The 20,612-nt window shown below is 40.1% G+C and overlaps 1 protein-coding gene across 3 annotated transcripts in view; it reads right to left on the reverse strand.

Annotated features, from left to right (window-relative positions):
• ESYT2 (extended synaptotagmin 2) overlaps positions 1-20,612 on the reverse strand; it is a 55,931-nt gene that overhangs the window by 24,399 nt on the left and 10,920 nt on the right. For all 3 annotated transcript variants that reach the window (XM_077304020.1, XM_077304021.1, XM_077304022.1), the window contains exons 2-10: positions 17,658-17,699; positions 16,133-16,267; positions 13,331-13,407; positions 11,541-11,613; positions 11,205-11,294; positions 5,400-5,455; positions 2,627-2,747; positions 1,608-1,784; positions 653-735 (exon numbers count right to left, since the gene is read on the reverse strand). In XM_077304020.1, the coding sequence (XP_077160135.1) occupies positions 653-735; positions 1,608-1,784; positions 2,627-2,747; positions 5,400-5,455; positions 11,205-11,294; positions 11,541-11,613; positions 13,331-13,407; positions 16,133-16,267; positions 17,658-17,699 (854 nt within the window). The remainder of the gene's footprint in view (positions 1-652; positions 736-1,607; positions 1,785-2,626; positions 2,748-5,399; positions 5,456-11,204; positions 11,295-11,540; positions 11,614-13,330; positions 13,408-16,132; positions 16,268-17,657; positions 17,700-20,612) is intronic.

Genomic DNA, 20,612 nt, shown 5'->3' on the forward strand with positions numbered 1-20,612 from the left:
AAGGGAAAACACATAAAGCTTGCCTTGGGAGTAGACATAGAAAAGCTTTCAGTAGTTATTTCTCATACACATATTAGAAGCCCAAACCTAATCTATTAAAAAATAAAAGAGAGAGAGAGGGAGGGAGGGAGGGAGGGAGGGAGGGAGAGAGGGAGAAAGAGAGAGAGACAGAGAGACAGAGAGAGACCATCACAGTAATTGTTACCATGCAGACAGACTTTACTCTTATCCGTATTTACTGTCAACATTTATTGGCTTTCTTTTCAGTGCAAATGTTTTTTAAATGCCATGCACAAAATATCATGGTATTTTGAAACAGCGTAGAGTAACCCCTCGATGAGAATGTTCAATCTATTTTGTTGCATTCTACAAATCTAATTCAAGACGCCACTCATTCTTTCTTTGCAACATAGAAACCTTCCATAATATAAGATCATTCTTTTAACATTTCTATAAAGGTGTGTCACAGAAAAAAACTACTATTTTTGTCTCTTTGAAGCATTAGGCATATGAAAAATCAGAACTAAAATGATTTCCTAAAGACAGATAATATACAAAATGTATTTCTTAAAGATCTAATTACAAAGACATTTGGCCCAAGTAGATTTTCACATCTTTGGCAATATTTTTTGAAGTAGCTTGTCATATTTACCTCCCTAGAAAATCATCCTTGTCCGGGTCTTCATCAAATAGCTCGATCTCCAACTCCTGTCCTGGATGCTCATACACTAAAGCCTAAAAGTGCAATAGTTAACAAGAACAGGTAGCCTGATCAACATAGATATCTGATATAGCTTTGATATAAAGAAAAATCCTGCTTGTCCCATCTTATGATGATCAAAATTAGAAAACGTCTCAGCTACAAAACTATGTACAATAGAGGAGAAATGCAAATTATAAGCTACTGCAGGATGCATCATCAGTATATATATGAGAATAGTGGACTGGATCCTAAATATCGGTTGTACTAACAAAGCCACATTCCAACGGTGAAAGAAGTCTTTCTCAGATGCAAGATGATCCAACTCATAGGTTAACTGTTGAGATTTAATTATTCTATCCTCTTAATAAGAATGGGGGAGGGATGAAAGCAAACCATCTTTCATTTATATTTCATTTTGCTTAACTTCATTGTGCTGATAGGTGCTTAAATAATTCCGACTAGAAAACAGCGAATCTGTACCGAAACACTGTCATACAGAGGTCAAAAGATCACTGGCTTGACGTCCAGCATCTTGAAACCTCAGCTTTCAATCCGACATTAAACACTTTCCCATCAATGTGTAGGCACAGCATTCTGAGGAGTTTGAAAGCTGCTTTAAGCATCACTTTCTCCCACCAAATATGGAAAGGAATGTAATTTTTTATTCCATGACAAGCAGTGCACGTGGTTTTATTTCCCTTGCCACATCCCCACCAGGCATCTTTGCAATTTAAGCATCAGCTGCCCAAGGGTATCAACAAAATACAAAAACAAAACTGGAAACAAAAATATTCTCCATGTTAAGAAGGTAATATATCAAACAGCTTAAATGGGCACTGTAAGTACCTGGACTCAATTTGGAAAAAAGTTGTACCCATACTGGGTAATGTTCTCAAAACTTTACCTCATAAACTTCATTCCACTTTGGACTGAGATTTTCTTTGATGACTTTACTTTGGAAAATCTGATTGCCAACACGAATGATTCCATAAGGATCAGACTTCCCCTTAATAGTTCCCTTTAGGAAAGTATCTTTTCTCTCCAGATCCTGAGCTTCAAGGAAGTGTATTCGTAGTACACCCTGTCAACAGGCAAGAGAGCAGCGATTCAAATTTTCAACGATATATTAAAATATTTCAAACTGTAGGCAGCTTGGTCACTAACTGGATTTGACTAGATCCTGAGGAACACAGCTGCTATGGCTTTGTTCTCCTGAGCCAGAATGTTTATTCTGCTTCTAGACCACATCAGTTTATACGACTAAATGGTGTTTTGTTTCTACACTCCACAGGCTCAGCCCAGGAGGTGATTCCACATAAAATTAGAGATTGATCACAGCCAACAAGTTGTATCTTATGGTGTCTTCATGGGTTACCAAAGTAGTTCAGATGCTGTTTTATCGTGGCTTCTTCCCATGCTGTCATGTTATTATTCAGAAGTACCATGGGCTCAACTGAATGTATTCTTTCCAGCCAAATGATAAGCAGGTGAGAAAGACCCATGGGGTTCTCATCATTTAACCATGATCAAAACAATATGAGACTAAAAGGAAACAACTTTCATGCTGCTATGATAACATCTGAAGAGGATTATGCCCAGATCCTACAACATTTTAAAGGCACTATTAAGTGACCTGTTTATCTAGATTTTGGAAGTTGTTCCACGTGTATGTTTTGCAGACTGTCTGGTATGTTTTAAGTCAGGGGTAGTCAAACCTGTGGTCCTCAGATGTTCATGAACTACAATTCCCATGATCCCCTGCCAGCATTTGTGTTTGCTGGCAGGGGCTCATGGGAATTGTAGTCCATGAACATATGGAGGACCACAGATTGACTACCCCTGTTTTAGGTGCTTCAAAATACATTTTAAAATACCTTTTCATGAATCAGAAAAGCCCTGCAAACTTTGTACTAGAATTCTTACCTTTGGTATGGGAAACCGCAACTGTGCAATCTGCAGTTCGCTCACAAGAGGAACAGTGATCCGATTTGGAAGAACCAGATAATTAGATATAATATTTAGGATTATACTGTCTGATAAACCGCTGTTGAGGACAAAATATGAGAAAAAAATTATTTTACAAAGTCCTGTCTCAGCAGCAGTTATATGCTGCCAGTATTTGAACAAGAAATTTCAGCTGTTGTTTAAACAGAGTTCCACAACATGGTAGCATGGCAAATACCAATCCTATCCTATGACATAAGTAATTTTCAAGTGAGTGACAAGCATGAAACTTCCCCCCACCCCCACCCCCACCACCCCAAACTCCTTTAGTTCCACAAAATTTCACAGGGGGAAATTCAGTTTTCAATCTTTATGCTTCATGCTTTGTAAAGGCAGAACTATCTGAATAGGCTACATTTTTTCATAGCCTTACCCTGTAAATATATAGGACATATCTGTCATCTGGAACACACAATGATCCTAGCAGTAGAAATATATACTTATAAGTACCAAATGTCACACACTTCTATCATTTTTACCCTCCATGACCACAAGGTGGAAACAGTAACACAGAATAAAAGAACAGCTTAGTAATATTTGCACAAATGGCGTAAATTGTTCCATCTGCTTTTACTAATGTTATTGAACATAGAGAACTGATGAATGAAGCACTGTATTTATTACTTCACAATGTTTCTGACATTATATATGTTATTAAGGAGACAGTCACACTGGGCTACTGCAAAATGAACAAAGGCCATATAATTCATTCATTAGGACCATCTAAAACACAAAACCACAGCACAGTGCAAGCTTTAGAGTTCTCCAGATGTTTTCATCAGCCTGAATGTTAAAAAAAAACAAACGGGGAGATAATTCTCCTCTTCCTTATATTTGCATACATGTAACCCAATGAAGCACTCTGGAACTTGGTTTTATTAAAAGGCATTACATGGATTTTGTTTTTGGACTATGTATCAGCGAAACAAATTATTGTATTTAACTTTTATTAATGGATCACTCTTTGGTAGCCTTTTCAGGATGTTCATCCTAATAAAAATCTACAATTATCAATGTTTTTTTGTTTTTCAAAAATATCAACTATCCTAACATTTACCGATACCACAGAATAATTGCTTGTTCATGAAAAGGAACTGATGCATTTTTACCTACAGATCCTAACCAAACTTGTGCCAAATGACAAGCTTTCCAGTACAACAAAAAGATATTCGCTAAAAGCAAATCTGCGACTTCAGAGTTTACGGGGTTGGATGGAAAGCTACAGGTAAACCTCAAATATTCACTGCCACCAGTCTGGGACACTTTGAACTGTGGAGGAACTAGAGTGACTACATTCTTGAGCGAAGCGTAACTCAGATGCGAGTTTTCCCTGCCTAAAAAACTCTCCGTCCGTCCCCAGTGTTATATGGCTGCAGAGTACAAAGGATCATACTGGTTCTCTAGGAAACAGTGATTACAGAAACAGAACCGCACATCATAACTCAGCCTTTGCCATGTACATTCCTATGCTGGGAAAACACCTACCTTCTTTTTCCTACATCTTCACAATTGTGCAATATCTGCTGGCACCATATAGCAGCACACACAATAGCCAGCTTAGATGTGGAGGAGCTGAGGGAGAGGCTGCGGCATGCTGGCGGAGAACATGCACTGCTCACAGCAGCGGCCGTGATTGCATGAAGCTGCCTTATCATACTATCAGTCAATCCCTATCATCTATCGTCTGGTAAGTGTGGGGAAAGCCGCTATCTATATAGACAATATTAATTTATTGTTTATTTATTCATTTACATTTATATACCGCCCTCCCCGAAGGCTCAGGGCGGTTTACATAGAAATGAGAACTATACAGGAACCTTGGTAGTTCCGCCAGGGCCCGGGGTTCCACTGGCAGCATATTCCACCAGGCTGCTTATACCGCATGTGCTATGTTCACTGAAACAAGTAAGAGTTCCATTTCAAGCCATTAAGCAACAATGCTACATAAGAACAATCCCAACCCTAACTGCTGCGGTTAAGGGAAACTCCTGCACCTCAACTGAAGAGTTACCCTAGCGACTGGGAAGTAACACACAGCCAGTGAGGCAGAACTGCCTCTTAATCCCTATATAAGAGCCCCACCTTTTATGTATTTGCTCAACAAAAGGATAGGAGCCAGCAGCCTGGGAACCTTGGGATGGAATGGCATTCCACCCCCCCCCCCCCAATATTACATTCTGTTTTTATGCCAATTTATGCTGGGGAGAAGCTTCTTCCCTACTTCAGGTGCCAGTGGCGGCTGTTATCTCAGTACAGAGATGGAATCAGACAGAGCAAGGCAAAATTATGCCAGCTTTGGGAGCCTTGAGGCCTGCTCTATTATGCTTTGCTGCTCATGTTCTAACCAATGTTAGATGCTATATTTTAATCATGAATTCCACATTCTAAAGCAGTAGAAAGTAGACGCAACGCTGTGATGTAGTTAAGAGCATCAGACTAGGAACTGGGGGAGACTCCGGTTCAAATCCCTACTCTGCCATGGAAGCTTGCGGGGTGACCTTGGACCAGCCACGTACAATCAAGTCTAGTCTTCATTCCAGGACTGTTGTGAAGATGAACAGGAGGAGAGGAGAATTACATAAGCCGCTGTGGGTGCCCACTGTGGAGAAAAGTAGCTCATAAATGAAGTAAATACATTTAATTCTTAATATTCAAAAATACACAATCCTCTTTCTTTTTTGGGAAGGCTTACTTTAGTCCTGGAATATCCAGAAGATTGGTCAGTCCTGTCCAGTTAATTTCTAAAAGCTGTGAACACAAGAGAATAAATGTTAATGCTGTTTGGAACTCCTAGTGCTTCAGCTACAGAGAAGGAGGAAGAACAAGATACCGAGAAACCCCTCCCCTCCAGCATGAGAACCCCGGGACCCCCATCTGTGACAGAAAGCATCATGGTGTGAGATTATGCTCCTAGTTTTTAAAGGTCTTATTAAATTATGAACTGATATGCTTCGTAACAGCAGCAAGTCCATATGCATATATTTCAGAAAAAATATATGAATGAGAAAACTACTTACATCAGGGTGGAGGATTTATTGGTAATTTAGATAAAGGATTTACACTGGTTTAATTTAAACAATCCACATTGTTCCCACAAATGTTCAGACCACCTTTTAAGATGCGAGTTTAAGGAAACATCATCTACTTAAGAATTAACACCTACTGCTTCCACTAGAGTACATTTTGAAGCTTGTTACTGAAGATTTCCAGATTGGCTCAGCTTCCCAATTATTGCCAAAGAAATGTGCGAGACAGGAAAAAAAGTAATGTCTCAGCTGAATCAATATTTCAATATGGGATATCTACTTTCATTCTCCACCATGCATGAAATATCTATTTTGTGCTCTTGCCTTAAGTTTGGCTTTCTCTCTATTTTGGAAGTGCCCAAGGTGCAGAGTTGGAAAGCAGAAAAATGAGAAAATATAGATGCCAGTGCAGATAAATAATTTCTATTCTCATTGCTCAACGTGGCGTCTTTACAGGTCCTTTACAAAATTATAAACAAGTTGCTCGCTACGGTTATAGAATCATGGAGTTGGAAGGACCTCTCGGGCCATCTAGTTCAACCCCCTGCACAATACAGGAAACTCACAATAACAAAGATGGAAAGGTACATACATCTACTTTGCTAGTAGCTTTGCTTTTAATATGTTGTGAGGGTGAGATGAGAAACCACTTAGGACTGAAAGGAATGCTTCAGTTTTTCCTAACATCAAGACTTAACAGTCCTCAACCAGATTCCTAGTAACTGACTCATTCAAAAGGTCAAGCAATACTTAAAAAAATTATTAGTCATAAATGGCATTATGAAGGGCGCATTAGCCATCAAGGAGAAGATTAGTTAGCATTGCTCTTGAAACACAGTATGGAGATGGAGGATTCTTTCTAAGATCAGGTGCTTGCTCAGCTCACATGAGCATATGAAGACCAATTTATTTTACTCAACTTATTACAACACCTCTGGCACAGGCTGTTTCCTAAGTTCCACTTGAAGCATAGTGTGACTTCGATGAGAGGAAAATCTCTTTGCAAAACACGCCTCAGATATCAGATACTCCCTGACAGCAAGTAAAGACTCTCATAGGATAGCTAGAATACATAGGCAGGGAATCTTCTCCCTTTACACCAGGGGTACTTAAACTGTGGCCCTCTAGATATCCCTGGACTACAATTCCCATGAGCTCATGGGAATTGTAGTCCATGGACATCTGGAGGGCCGCAGTTTGACTACCCCTGCTTTACACACTTGAAGTCTTCCAAGGTTGGGAAAACAGGCTTTACAAGGGCAGTCAGGCACATATCTGTTGTTACAGAGAAATGCTGTACTTACTAGCGCAAAACAAAATTGTGCTAGTAAAGCACCTTACATATGATCTCTTATTTAAAATCATTTGTAAGTATTAACTGAGAACACATTTCAACTATTTTTTTAGGAAGTATACAGGGGAAAGGGGGGCTTTGTAATAAAATTTCTGTGCAGCCCATAAGCCATAGAATAGAAAGCTTAAGCAAACTCATTAGACAAGTATGATCAGAATTGTTAAATTAAGCAACGTAGCCATATATAGTCATCAAAGCCAGATACTGGCTGCAGCGTATGCTGAATAATCGCCAGTTGTTGCTTTGGACTGGAAAATATGAGGAGGAGGAAAAAAAAAAACCCTAACTAGTTGCCAAAACAATTCCTCTGCCTTTCCCCTAACAAAAATCACAGGAAAAGTTTTTCTTGGCTGCAGCCATTCAAAATCTACGTGACAGAACACCACTATACAGTAAAATTTTGATCTAAGAGAAAAGTCATTGCAGATTGTGCTACTGGATGAAAGACATAAGCTAGCCATGAAAGTGGGATGCATTTTAAACAGATGTAAACTATAGCATTCCTTCAGGCCGCCATGGAAATTCCACTGAAAATCATTTGCTGGTACTAACCTCCCTTATATGCTTTTTTCGCTTGTGGATCATGGCCATTTCATTGCAAACCTTTGTTCCCCTAGCTGAGGGATGGCCAAGCTGCAGTTCTCCAGATGTCTGAATGACAATTCCCATGAGCCCCTGCCAGCTCATGGGAATTGTAGTCCACGGACAACTGAGAGCAACAGTTTGGCTACCCCTGCCCTAACCTTCGAGAATGTGAAGGATTTTCACCAGTTCCCCCCTATCTCTGCCATGGCAGACCTCCAATCCTGCCCTCCATGCACTAACCAAGTCCCATATCCTATGCAGTATCGATAGGCTTACTCTTGTAAAAGAATCCCATCGATCTGAGAATATTATGGCCTTAAACAATCTTGTGATTATTTCCAGCAAAAACAGCCAGTTGTCAAAGCCTTCAAAATACATGTCTGTTATAATTTGTGAGGAAATAATGGAAAAACTCAGTCACCGATGATGAGGACAGATGGCATACCTTGCCTTGTTTATAAAATTCAAATTATTTAATTGTATGGTGATAGACCAGAATACAGAAACATGATATTCACATAGGTATATTTTAACTGGACAATTATTTTGCACTAAGGAACAATTGCCTTTTGCACTGAGGAGCAATTTTCAAATTTGGTACCTGCTCCTGGACCTACATAGAAATAAACACACTGAAATAAAAATTCCATAGTCGACTCTCTTTTCTGTATAATGCCAATAAATTTCTATGTATGTATGTATGTATGTATGTATGTATGTATGTATGTATGTATGTATGTATGTATGTATGTATGTATGTATGTATGTATGTATGTATGTATGTAAATTCCATAGAACCAAAGTGTGACGTGAACTCAATAGGCAAAACAGGCAGTATTGGCAGGTGGAGGCATCTGAACCAATCTGATACCAGAGAAGAAAGTAAACTGTACAGTGGAATGAACATATAAGGCCAGCTTTTAGTCTCATGGCTTTACTGATCACAGTTTGGAACCTTTGCCCTAACTGGAACAGGCCTAAGTTGTTTATGCAGCCAGCTCCATAGTTCACTAATGGGATCTAACATTATGCGGGGCTCTTTCTTCAAACATGTAAGCGGAATGATATGCAGAGCAAACCATAATCTTGCCCTTGAAGAAAAAAGTTCCATCTACATACTGGTTGGAAGTTTGAATCTGGCATTTCTCACAGGCACAAAGTTAGTGTTTATAAAGCACGAGGATTAACAAAATGAATGATGATCCTGACTGTAGCCCTGACTAGAAAGATGTTTGAGAGTGAATTCAAAGTGTGCACTAAAAGTTCTGATAGACTATAATTGTCAAGAAAATCTGAAGAATATTACATAGGAAAGATATGCTTTTTTCCAACGGTTTCTTGTTATGATTCTTGCAAGAAGGCTATAGGTTTAGATGTAACTCATATACATACTTCCCATGCCAAAATGGGAAATTGAGCTGCCTTGTTTTTTATGGAGACAAAACTAAATGAGACGTGGAAGATTACCACACCAGTGATAAGTCTCTGATCATAAAACCAGATAGCAAGTACAGCTCAAGCAAACACATTTTTATTTACCACATCCAATCAACGTTTTGTAATGAAGAAGGCATCTTTCAATCGCATTTTAAACATTTCTGCAAGTGTTATTTCGACTGAAACACTTATCAGCTTCCTCCCTGCAGCAGAGTGGGTGGAATGGCAACTCCTGAATTTAAGCATCCACATCCATGAGCAGATCAGCTAATCAATCAAGAAACAGTTAAAGCAAATTTGGTAAACCCATTTCATCCTTTGGGGGTGGGAACCAAACTACATAGTTAGTTTTCACAGTTTTGCGTGGAAGATGTTTGAATGCCCTACAATTAAATCTATTTATGGGATTCAAAATGAGCACTGTATGGACCAAATGCTAACTTCATATGTTAAAAGGCGGGTAGAAAACATCATAGTTGGATTTGCAAGGGGAAACTGACTGGGAGCTAGTTTTCAAAGTGAGCTTGGATATGAAATGCCTCCCCACAAGAAAACCAAACACAACATGAAGGGGGAAAAAATAGACCAATCCTTCAGTTCAGCTTAGCTCTGCAGTAACAAGGTTTCTGAAGTTCTCTTAAAATTCTGGTGCAAGGAAATAAAGAACATAGAAAGGAGTGAAAGATCAGTTGCAGGGAGATGGGGAATAGGATCACAGGGGCAGAAGAAAGTGACCAAGTGCACAGAAGTTCTGCCTGAGGCTCTGTTTGCTCTGAGCCTTCCAACAACACGGCTCTCATGCATTCAACTTTTCAGCAACCCTGAGGGCTTGATGCTGCCTTTTTGGAAATAACATTCGAGCTGATATTCCCAATGCACAGCATATGTGAAGACACAGAAAGAAGATACAGAATTATTCACAACACACATTTAAATTTAAATTGTGTTAGGTTTTATTTGCAGGGATTTAATGCTGTGATGACTACAATTGCAGGAAATAAAAACTGATATTGCTGCTAATTGTAGATATGGTTTAAAATGTCATAAATATTTAACTTGGACTATTATTCAGTTTTAATACTGTATACCACCCTGAGCTGGCTTGCTGGGAGGGTGGCACATAAATCAAATGAACAAACAAACAAACATGAGGAGTCTGCAAATACATCTCTCAATTATTTCTGTTCTAAGAACATGATTTTGCAACTTTTTACCTCTAAGAACCTGAGTATATCCATTAGATAAACCCACTTGCCATTTCAAAATAAATGACTGTATTGTTTCAATTGCAGAAATGATACCTTTGCCAAGTATGACAGATGGTGACCATAATGAGAAAATTTAAAGTTGTACAGGTATGAGCATTAATTAACTTATTTACTATATTTGTACCCTGACTTTTCTTACTGAGAAAGTCAAAACAATACAATAATGAGACATCTAATAATAAATCTACAAGGATTTCAGAGGGCATACAGAGACAGGGAATGTTGCACATAGCCCTGAGAATAGCCAGCAACACATGTTGGGGAATTGGTAGCAGAGACCTGGTCCATGCTGTTCCCCCTCAAACAGGCCTCAGAAACCAGCTGTAACCAGTTACTATCATATAATCCCGTCAGATCTCGGAAGCGAAGCAGAGCCCACCCTGGTTAATATTTGGATGGGAGACCTCCTAGAGTTTCGGTGGTAGTTCCCCCAAGGAACACTAGGGGTCATGATGCAGAGACAAGAAATGGCAAACCACCTTTGAACATCCTTGCCTAGACCAGGGGTAGTCAACCTGTGGTCCTCTAGGTGTCCATGGCAAGGGCTCATGGGAATTGTAGTCCATGGACATCTGGAGGACCACAGGTTGACTACCCCTGGCCTAGACGATCCTCAGATCTCCTGACTATACTACACATGCCATATGAGAATAACTCCCATGTAGAATTCTGGCCAGTAAAATAAAAATTTCCTGAGAATGCTGACTGCTCTGATCTAAGAAGTCTGATTCGACACCCAAGACACTTCATTATTTCACTAAAATAAAACAACAATGCTTTGCGAGACAGAGAATGAAAAATCTCAAAAAAAATTTTTTTTTACTTACTGGCTTCCTAAGGAAAAACAGAGAGAGCGCGCCAATTAAGGGCATGTCTCCAAGAAGCGGTTCCATTATAACTCTCATTGTACCATGAATCTAATAATTAAAAAAGAAACTGATCAGTCAAGAAAACACTAAACAAAAACTAGGGATATAGTCTAAGAAACAGCAATATATTATTGATTACCTAGGTCTGTTAATGTACCTATATGATTATAACTGTGCAGGCCAAAACAATTGCTAAGGTTTCACTTCCTGTTTGCAGGAGGGTTTTTTTGTGTTTGTCTTTACTAATTAAACAGAAAACAATTATATAGCATGTCCAGGAAAATTAAAATTTACCTGTATGCTCTTCACGCCGGCTCTGCAGAAGTATCTCTTGATTTCCAAGTCAATCTCACAGTTACCAACAAAACTGAAAAGATACACAGATTTATAGTGACCAATAACATTGACAGCTACCAAGCTGATTCATTATTAAATGTTATAATTGCCAGTGCCATGTGCATGCTGTAGGGTAAAACTTCAATAGCAAGCATTTCAGCCTGGATTTTAAGCAGATTTGAAAGGGGAAATGTGTTGGAAGAAGAAACTGCTGGATCATCTTTGACATAAATCTATATCTTTAAATGACCTCATTGGATCACAACCCTGTCATATTTTGCTGTGATACTTTTTATCCTAATATACTTTATTTCTGTCCAGTGCTATACACATCAATATTATTAAATAACAGTTATAACAATAACAATTTTTGAACTGCCCTCCCAATATGGCTCAGGGCAGTGTACAAAATGGATTAAAATGAACAGTGAATTAAACAACCAACACAATAAAAATCAGAGTCCAGTAGCACCTTTAGCACTAACAAAGATTTATTCAAGGCGCAAGCTTTCGAGAACAAGCACTCTTCCTCAGACTATGTCTTAAGAAAAAGAAGAAGAGTTGGTTCTTATATGCCGCTTTTCTCTACCCGAAGGAGGCTCAAAGCAGCTTACAGTCGCCTTCCCATTCCTCTCCCCACAACAGACACCCTGTGGGGTGGGGTGAGGCTGAGAGAGCCCTGATATCACTGCTCGGTCAGAACAGCTTTATCAGTGCCGTGGCGAGCCCAAGGTCACCCAGCTGGTTGCATGTGGGGGAGCGCAGAATCGAACCCGGCATGCCAGATTAGAAGTCTGCACTCCTAACCACTACACCAAACTGGCTCTAAGGGTGCCACTGGACACTGATTTTATTATGCTACTCAAACCAACACGGCTACCCATTTGAATAAAAAAAAACTACAGTTATCAATATTTAAAAATAATAAAAATAAAAATATGGCAAAATAAAAACATAAGTAACAAACTGGCAGTGTTAGTAATACCATCGTCCAGACATTTCACTGCCCATACGTCTCCAGATTAATGTCACTCACTGGGAGTGTTTGGTAAGGGAGGGCTACAGATGTTATTAAGTCATTAGCTTGGTGGAAGAGCTCTGTCTTGCAGCCCTGCGGAGCTGTGCCAGTATCTTAGTGCATTGTTATGAACATCTGTGCCTATTCACCAAAGTGAATCAATCAATTCATTAATCTTTAAGGTGCCATAAAACTCATTTTGGTTTTGCCACAACAGATTAACCTGACTGCCCTGTTAGAATCTGTGCTGGATGAGAGGGGATGTCAAAGAATTCTTCTTCCTGCATGCTGATGGAAGCACTAACAATTATACCTTATAGCATTTTTAAAAAATGTATTCAGTCTTCTGTTTGTTGCATTCATTTGCAACAACAACAGACCTAACAGAAGTTAAGAGAGAATGAGTAGGGAGAAGTTAGCTAGCTGTGTCATGCAATTCATTAATGACACTGGTGCCCTTCAGCCCATATTACTTGGCTTATGTCTTTGCAATACAGCTTACATGAAACATGATCTCATATTTGGACACCAAGCTAAACAGAACACTTTATCCACCAAGTGCATAATGGCTGTGAACTATTTAAGGCTAAATTAATCAGCATATCCATAATAATTAAAGAGATGTCACATTTTAAGACTTTTCAACATTTTCACAATGGGCAACAAAACACTATCTCGAGTGCAAACTAGTTTTAATACCTTTCATGGATAGGTAAACACATGTTATTACCTGATCTGAAGATCCAAAATGATCTGCCTTTTATCCACATTTTCAGTGTACACTTTAACACCATTAATCCTAAGGGGCTAAAAGTAACAGGATTTCCATTTTAATGGCTTAATACTTCTATCAAAATTAGGCTTAAATGTAAAGCTCATCCTTTCCTTAAGTATAACATTCTGCTTGGTATGAATACTGATTCAGAAACAGTGGCTGATAGAATGTGCTACTCACACAGGATGTGTCGCTACGAATTAATTCCACCCATTCCAAGGGGCAGATTGCATAAGCAATGACGGACATTAGCAGTAGGTCAGAACAGTTATTTTTGTCCTACGGACCATATATTACAATATTATTCCTTTGAGTCATTTGGTTTCTTATGGTGAAAACTGGATCCAAACAGCCAGGGAGGAGGAAAAATCTGCTTGTCTTTTACCACAAAGGCACAAGGAATGATCTGAGGGCTTAAAGATGCTGTTATGATGTTAAACCCAAACCCAAGGGGCATCTGTTTACAAGAACTACCGACAATGCTGTAACTTCCAAAGAGGATGCAAGAGCAATCGATTAATAAATATGCAGGCCACAGGTTACTAGCCGGTGCATGTGGATTGGCAGAACTTATTTTGCAAAGATAGCAGCGAGAATAAACTCTAGCATTTTAAGCAGCTTTTAAAAATCACCTGGAAATAATTTTAATACACAGGTCCCAAATAATCACCGGAGGGGTGTTGGGATAGAAATGTTTTTTGCAATCTACATTTTCTGATAAAATGAAACTTTGTTACCATTGGTAGAAGGTTTCACCCCAGAAATCAAAAGCCTAGTACTGAAAGTGAACATAGTGGCTTGGATCTTAAACCTGGCTTCGGGGTCTTCCACTGCAGTGTGTGTTGTGCCTGGAATGGGGACGAGCCCACAGTGTGGCGGGATGGGGGGCGGGGGGTAAAAGATGGTGCAGATACACTATGCTGGGAAGAATCAGGTTACAGCTTCATTGATTACAGATTCCTCAAGTCTTGGCACAGCCAAGACTGGAGACAATGGGTGCCAGAGCGAACCCCACTGTACTCAGTGCCTTCCCCCAGTGAGGTGACTCAGAGAAGAAGGCTGGTATTAGAAGTGGAAGCAGCAGGAGCTGTTATTCCTAGACATCACCATCCTCCTGGGGGTGCAGTCAATGCATCAGGTTGGATACACACTTTTCTTGGATGCTTTAGGATGCTTAGGGCTGATCCTGCGTAGAGCAGGGGGTTGGACTAGATGGCCCGCATGGCCACTTCCAACTCTATGGTTCTATGATTCTATGATTATAGTCCCAAAGTTGGCTGTCCTGCACACACACACACCCCAGGGCCCCTTAAGGGCACTTCCCTTTCGGCCATGCAGAAAGCCCACTAAATACATCCTGCACTATGTTCCCCAGGCAATGCCAAAATGCCAGTAGCGACTTGTTACTGTTCTAATCTTTTTCACAGTACAAGCAAGCAGTATATTCTCTTCTAGGGGGAAAGTAAAAATCCTAGGGCCTATCAAATTTAGGATGTACGCGATCTGCAGTGGAAGACTGACTCCACAATGCAAGTGGAATAAGGTTTAAGATCTAAGCTGATGTATCCCTCCCCCATCCCCCGGTCTCCATCCAATCCGATCTATCCACTGCCCAGGCTTGTTTAAAAGATCCAGATATAAACCATGCTCCAGTTTGGTCACAGCATCCACGTAAGCAAGCATGCTAGATGTGTGTTAAACGTTTATCCCAATTATTTTTGTCCAAAAGGTTACTGCATAGCCAGTCACGGTTAACCCAAGAACTAATATTTGAACTACAATCTTTAGGGCAGGACATCCACTGCTGTTGGCCACTGAGTCAACACAAATTTGAGCTGAATAATCAAACAATATCTGTTGCAAGCAGAATTGCTGTAGAGCTTTATGCATGTATGCCCCAAGTAAGTTTTTTGCAAGAACATTTGCAATGTCTGTTCAATGTGCATGAAGACAACAAGCACCGATTTTAAAAGTTTTGTAACATGTACTTTTTCGCAATCTTTTTATTTATGTTGTTTCATCGCCATAGCAACAATTCAGGAGTAATCAAGCAACTGATCAACCACTAGCAACACAGGAAGGGAAGCAGCATACAGAACAGTGGAAAACCTGCCTGCTAAAGCATAAAAGACAGCAGGTAAATAAATCAGTTCAATATTTTGCCATATTGCTCCTGTGGATATTGAAAACATGCTCTAAATCAGGGGTAGTCAACCTGTGGTCCTCCAGATGGTCATGGACTACAATTCTCATGAGCTCCTGCTGGCAGGGGCTCATGGGAATTGTAGTCCATGACCATCTGGAGGACCACAGGTTGACTACCCCTGCTCTAAATATTTATCTCAGGACATACTGCAACTTTGGCTGAAAAACAAGAATTGTAAAAAACTGTGAAAGCAAAAATATATTTTAATAAAAAATTCTACACAATTATGGAACTATCTTCTTTCAACCAACACGTTTTAAGCTTTTTAACCACCTCAAGGACAAGCTTTGCCACAACACAATCCCCCACTGAGCAGAAGAACTTAAGTTAAAGCAGTGAGAGTCAAGTTGTGTAGCACCTTAGAACCAACAAGATTTTCAGGAGATAAGACTTTCAAGACGCAAAGTTAAAGCAGATTTGGCAACCTACTTGGTCCCCATAACCAGTCATGTCAGAACTGTGGGCATATTTCAACAAATAAAAGGTGCTCTATTCATATAAGGTTCCAGATACAACAAGACTATGTACAGTTCACTCTAGCAGACACTTACCTGATTACCTATATCAATCTTTGTGAAACTGAAGGTGCTCAGACGGCTGTTTGCGCCTCTTACTGCTGGTTCTATTGTTTCACGGAAAAGTTTCTCAATAAACTGGCAAATGAAAGGCCACATGTGTTTCACAGTCTGGGAAAGAAGAAAGATTTGCATGCATTGAACTGTGTCAATATGAAGAATTGGTTTTTATACCCTGCTTTTCACTACTAGAAGGAGTGTCAAAGTGACTTACGATCGTCTTTCCTTCCTCTCCCCACAACAGGAATTCTGTGAGGTAAGTAGGGATGAGAGAGCTCTGACAGAACTGCTATGTGAGAGCAGCTCTAGTGGGACTGTGGCTAGCCCAAGGTCACCCAGTTGGATGCATGTGGAGCAGTGGGGAATCAAGCCTGGCTCCCCAGGTTACAATCAGTTACTCTTAAGCACTACACCAAGCTGGCTCTGTATCAAGCAGAACTATTCCCTAAGAAAACTTATAAAGTTACATACAATCAGTCAGTATATCACCTTTCCAGGTCTTAGCGATTGTATATAACAGTTCTTGCCATAACTCATCCCCAGGGTCTCATGTCCTGTTTCTTTCTCATCTTATCTACCCCTCCCCATCTTTAGCTTTCTCAACTTTCCCACCTCCCCCTATGGCCCTGCAGCACAGTGCTTAACTCAAAAGGACATGGGGGGGGGGGAAGAACCTCACTTTCTCCTGCTTCCTTCTCATTATCCAACCAATTTACATTTTACCCCCTAATTTTCATCTACATGTATTATGTGTTTACTTCTTTCTCCATAATGTGGACTCGAGATAGCTTACACCATTCTCATCTTCCCCATCTTCACTAAAACTCTGCAAGACAGGTTAGGCCGAGAATGTGTGACTGGCCAAAGGACACCCAGGGAGCTTCCAAGGCACAGTAGCGATTCAGATGTGTTTACTACACAGAATGGCTTTTGTGGGCTGGCTGCTGATGAACAGGATGAAGCAGTCCTAGATAAATCATTCAAATCATGTGGTATCAGGTCACCAAAAGTCAACAAGTCTTCTCTCAAATGCCACAACCACCCTCAAGATGCCCTACCCTTTACTGACCAAAAACAAGGCCTGAAGGTTGACAATACTGTTGTGGCTGTCTAGCAACCCCCTCAATGGTCACCAACAGGACATTCATTTCTTAAAGCTACAGGAACTGCATCTGTTACTTGGGGAGCCAACATCCCACGTTAAAAGAAGTTTGTAGAAACATCCATATTGTCTGTGCATGGCTCCAACCTGTGGATTTATGTACCCATCAGTTTGGCCATGTTGTGAAAAGATATTTATTGATAACCAGGTTGAGAAGGTGACTGGTGATCTAATCTTTATTCTGCACATTTGTTAATGACCCTTCAAGCTGCACAAAGACACTCTAAGTTTCCGGACAGAAAAATAGGTTCTGTGTAGCCAATTAACCTGGCCAAGATTCTGTAGACTAAGCGTGAACAAACAATATAAAATTTATTCTGAAAAACAGAGGCATCGTACCTTATTCAGCCATTCTGCTCTCTCTGTGTCTGGAAAGTGAACCTAACAAAGAGAAAGTTGCAAATACTTAGTCAATATTTAATAGTCAAGGTGATAATGACAGGTGAACTTAAGCCAATTGAGTTCCAAGATACCCAACTGTTGCACAAAAAAACCCAAACTTACCAAAGCATAACAACTTATGACACTGCATGTACACCTATAAACAATATACCCTGAGAACAATTTTGACTATTTAATAACCAGTCCTGGGAGGATCACCAAGCTAACATTATGTATTTTAAAACCAACAGTCATAAAGAATTAAGGACAAAGAACTTTTCTGTGCTAGTATGTCATTAACTGGTGAACCCTGAAGACCAATTCTGTTCTCTATCTATTCTGTGAAGTCCTGAAAGCCGTTAGATTACAAATATGCATTAAAAGTATTGTTAGATAAACAAAGTCCAGCCTATCTGAATGCATATAGTTATTGCTAGAAAAGAAGTGGGATTATTCAGAATGACATATGTGACCGCAAGGCATTATAAAGCATAGCAAACACATTCACAACATTATGAATCTACTTATCTTTAACCTTTGGGCAATTCTGAATGAATGACTTTCATATGAGTGTTAGAGAGACATGATGTAAATGTGATGTTTTCAAAGAGGCTATGTCTGCTAAGACCATTCATTAGGAGACATGAAAGAGAAGATTAGTTACCCTTATCAGAAGCTGTCAAATCCAAGGAGAATCATAATTTCTCCAATAGTGAAATCTCTCTATGGAAATCAAACACTTCTTATGCCAGATTGCAGCACAGAAAGGGCCTTCTTTCGGGCCATTTTAACCTCCCAGCCTTCCCCTGCTTTAGGATGCTTTGGGCTGATCCTGCGTTGAGCAGGGGGTTGGACTAGATGGCCTGTATGGCCCCTTCCAACTCTATGATTCTATGATATCAGCTCTAAACCAATGCTTAAGAATGTGAGTGTTACAGATAATGACAGGGAATGCACTTTGAAAAAAACAAAACAAAAAACAGGTATATTAATTGGGGTGGTGAGGTTGGAAGAACCGATGAAAGGAGCACGGGAAAATATAGCTGTAGGAAGCCAGAAGCCCAGGTGAGCTCAATGGGTCAGGCTACATAGCATCTGAACTGCTCCACTGAAGTAAAAGCAGTGTCAGGTGGGTATCCATACTGGTCTACAGTAGAAGAGAAAAATTCAAGTCTAGCAACACCTTAAAGACCAACAAGATTTCAAGAGTCAGAGCTGCCTGATAGATACATGGTGGAATGGAGGGGGGGGAATCAGAAATGCAGACGGGGAGCCAAATGCCACATCACATTGCTTGCAATTTCTTAACAATGATTTAAAAGGCTAGATCAGCACTGGGGATCCCTTTGATCAGGGTTTGCTAGCCAGCTTTCCTAACAATTTTATTTTTATTAGTAATGGTAATGCTGATTCAGCACAACAAAAAAAATAGTTGGCTGAGCCACGCACCGTTCCTGTAATAGCAGGTTTTTCAATCTGTTTACACACAGAACGTTAGTTTATCCCAAACCCAATACAACCTCAACTAAAAGGGTTATTTGTTCCCGATTGTTTTCATTCTTAATGAGCTTGAGTACACAACAACTATCAATAATGTATACTGGATGCATTTAAGTACTATAATATGATGTTTTATTTATACAGAGTTCGAAGACAAAGGGCAATCTAGTATTTTGCAGACATTAAAAAGACTGCTATAGTCACACAAATGCTTTCAGAGATATTTGTGATCTAAAAATAAAAATAAAATGTGTCAGTTCCCACCTACCCCCCCACTTATAAACAGAAAGCCAGATTTTAACCCTGAACAGAAAACGCTGAGAATTTTATTTCAGCATGACACATTCTTTAACTGATATTACAATTAATTTAAAACAGTTTTAGTGCTGAGCTTGAACTCTTCCTAGAAGGTGTGACCAACTAAGGCTATCGTAAGGTAAAGGCAAAGGTATCCCCTGTGCAAGCGCCAAGCCATGTCTGACCCTTGGGGTGCCGCCCTCTAGCATTTGCCATTCCCTTCCCCAGTCATTACCGTTTTACCTCCCAGCAAGCTGGGTACTCATTTTAACGACCTCAGAAGGATGGAAGGCTGAGTCAACCTTGAGCTGGCTGCTAGGATCGAACTCCCAGCCTCATGGTCAGAGCTTCAGACAGCATGTTGGCTGCCTTACCACCCTACGCCACAAGAGGCTATTGTACTTTGATCCAATTATGGAGAAGACAAGAGATACTGGAAACAACAGTAATGTGACTGCAGCAAAAGATGAAGACCCAACATGAGATGAATTGGTTCAAGAGAGAGAGAGAGAGATTGATTATTGGACAGAGATGAAGTACTGCCTTTCCTGTTACCCTCATCTTCCTAAACACCCACTGTAATTTAGTAGGCCGTGATTGCTGCTCAGTCCAAGAGAGAGGAGGTAACAATGGTTGCTTCTGACCGCATGCCAGGCATTTGGAAGACAATTGCTGGAGGCTGTTCTAACAGCCAGCCACCCACCCACCCACATCAGCAGGTGGGCTGGCTTGCTAAGCATGGGGGCTTGAGGTGGATTCTGACTCAGGGGTGCTACATCAGAGCCTGGCAGCAGATTTAAACAGCACAGCCAGGAGCAGTCAGAGTAACAATGGATCTTACTCAAAATGTAGGCTGAATTGTCCTGTCCCTTTAATAAAGGCTTAATAATGTAGAAATGAAGAGTTGATGTTTTTCTTGGCATGGTGGTAAGTAAAGTGTCCTTGTAAATAACATCCCCTTAAGCCTCAATTAAAGGGACTGGACATCCCCCTCCCCAAAAGTTCTGTCAGTGGAACTCTGCTTACAGAATGGAATTTTCCTGTCTCCCCCATACCCTGTTGAAATCCCACCACATCTCAAAATGCTGCTCTCAGAGGATCGTGGGAACCTCAGGA

Source organism: Paroedura picta, chromosome 11, assembly GCF_049243985.1.
Source record: "Paroedura picta isolate Pp20150507F chromosome 11, Ppicta_v3.0, whole genome shotgun sequence".
Classification (NCBI taxonomy): domain Eukaryota; kingdom Metazoa; phylum Chordata; class Lepidosauria; order Squamata; family Gekkonidae; genus Paroedura; species Paroedura picta.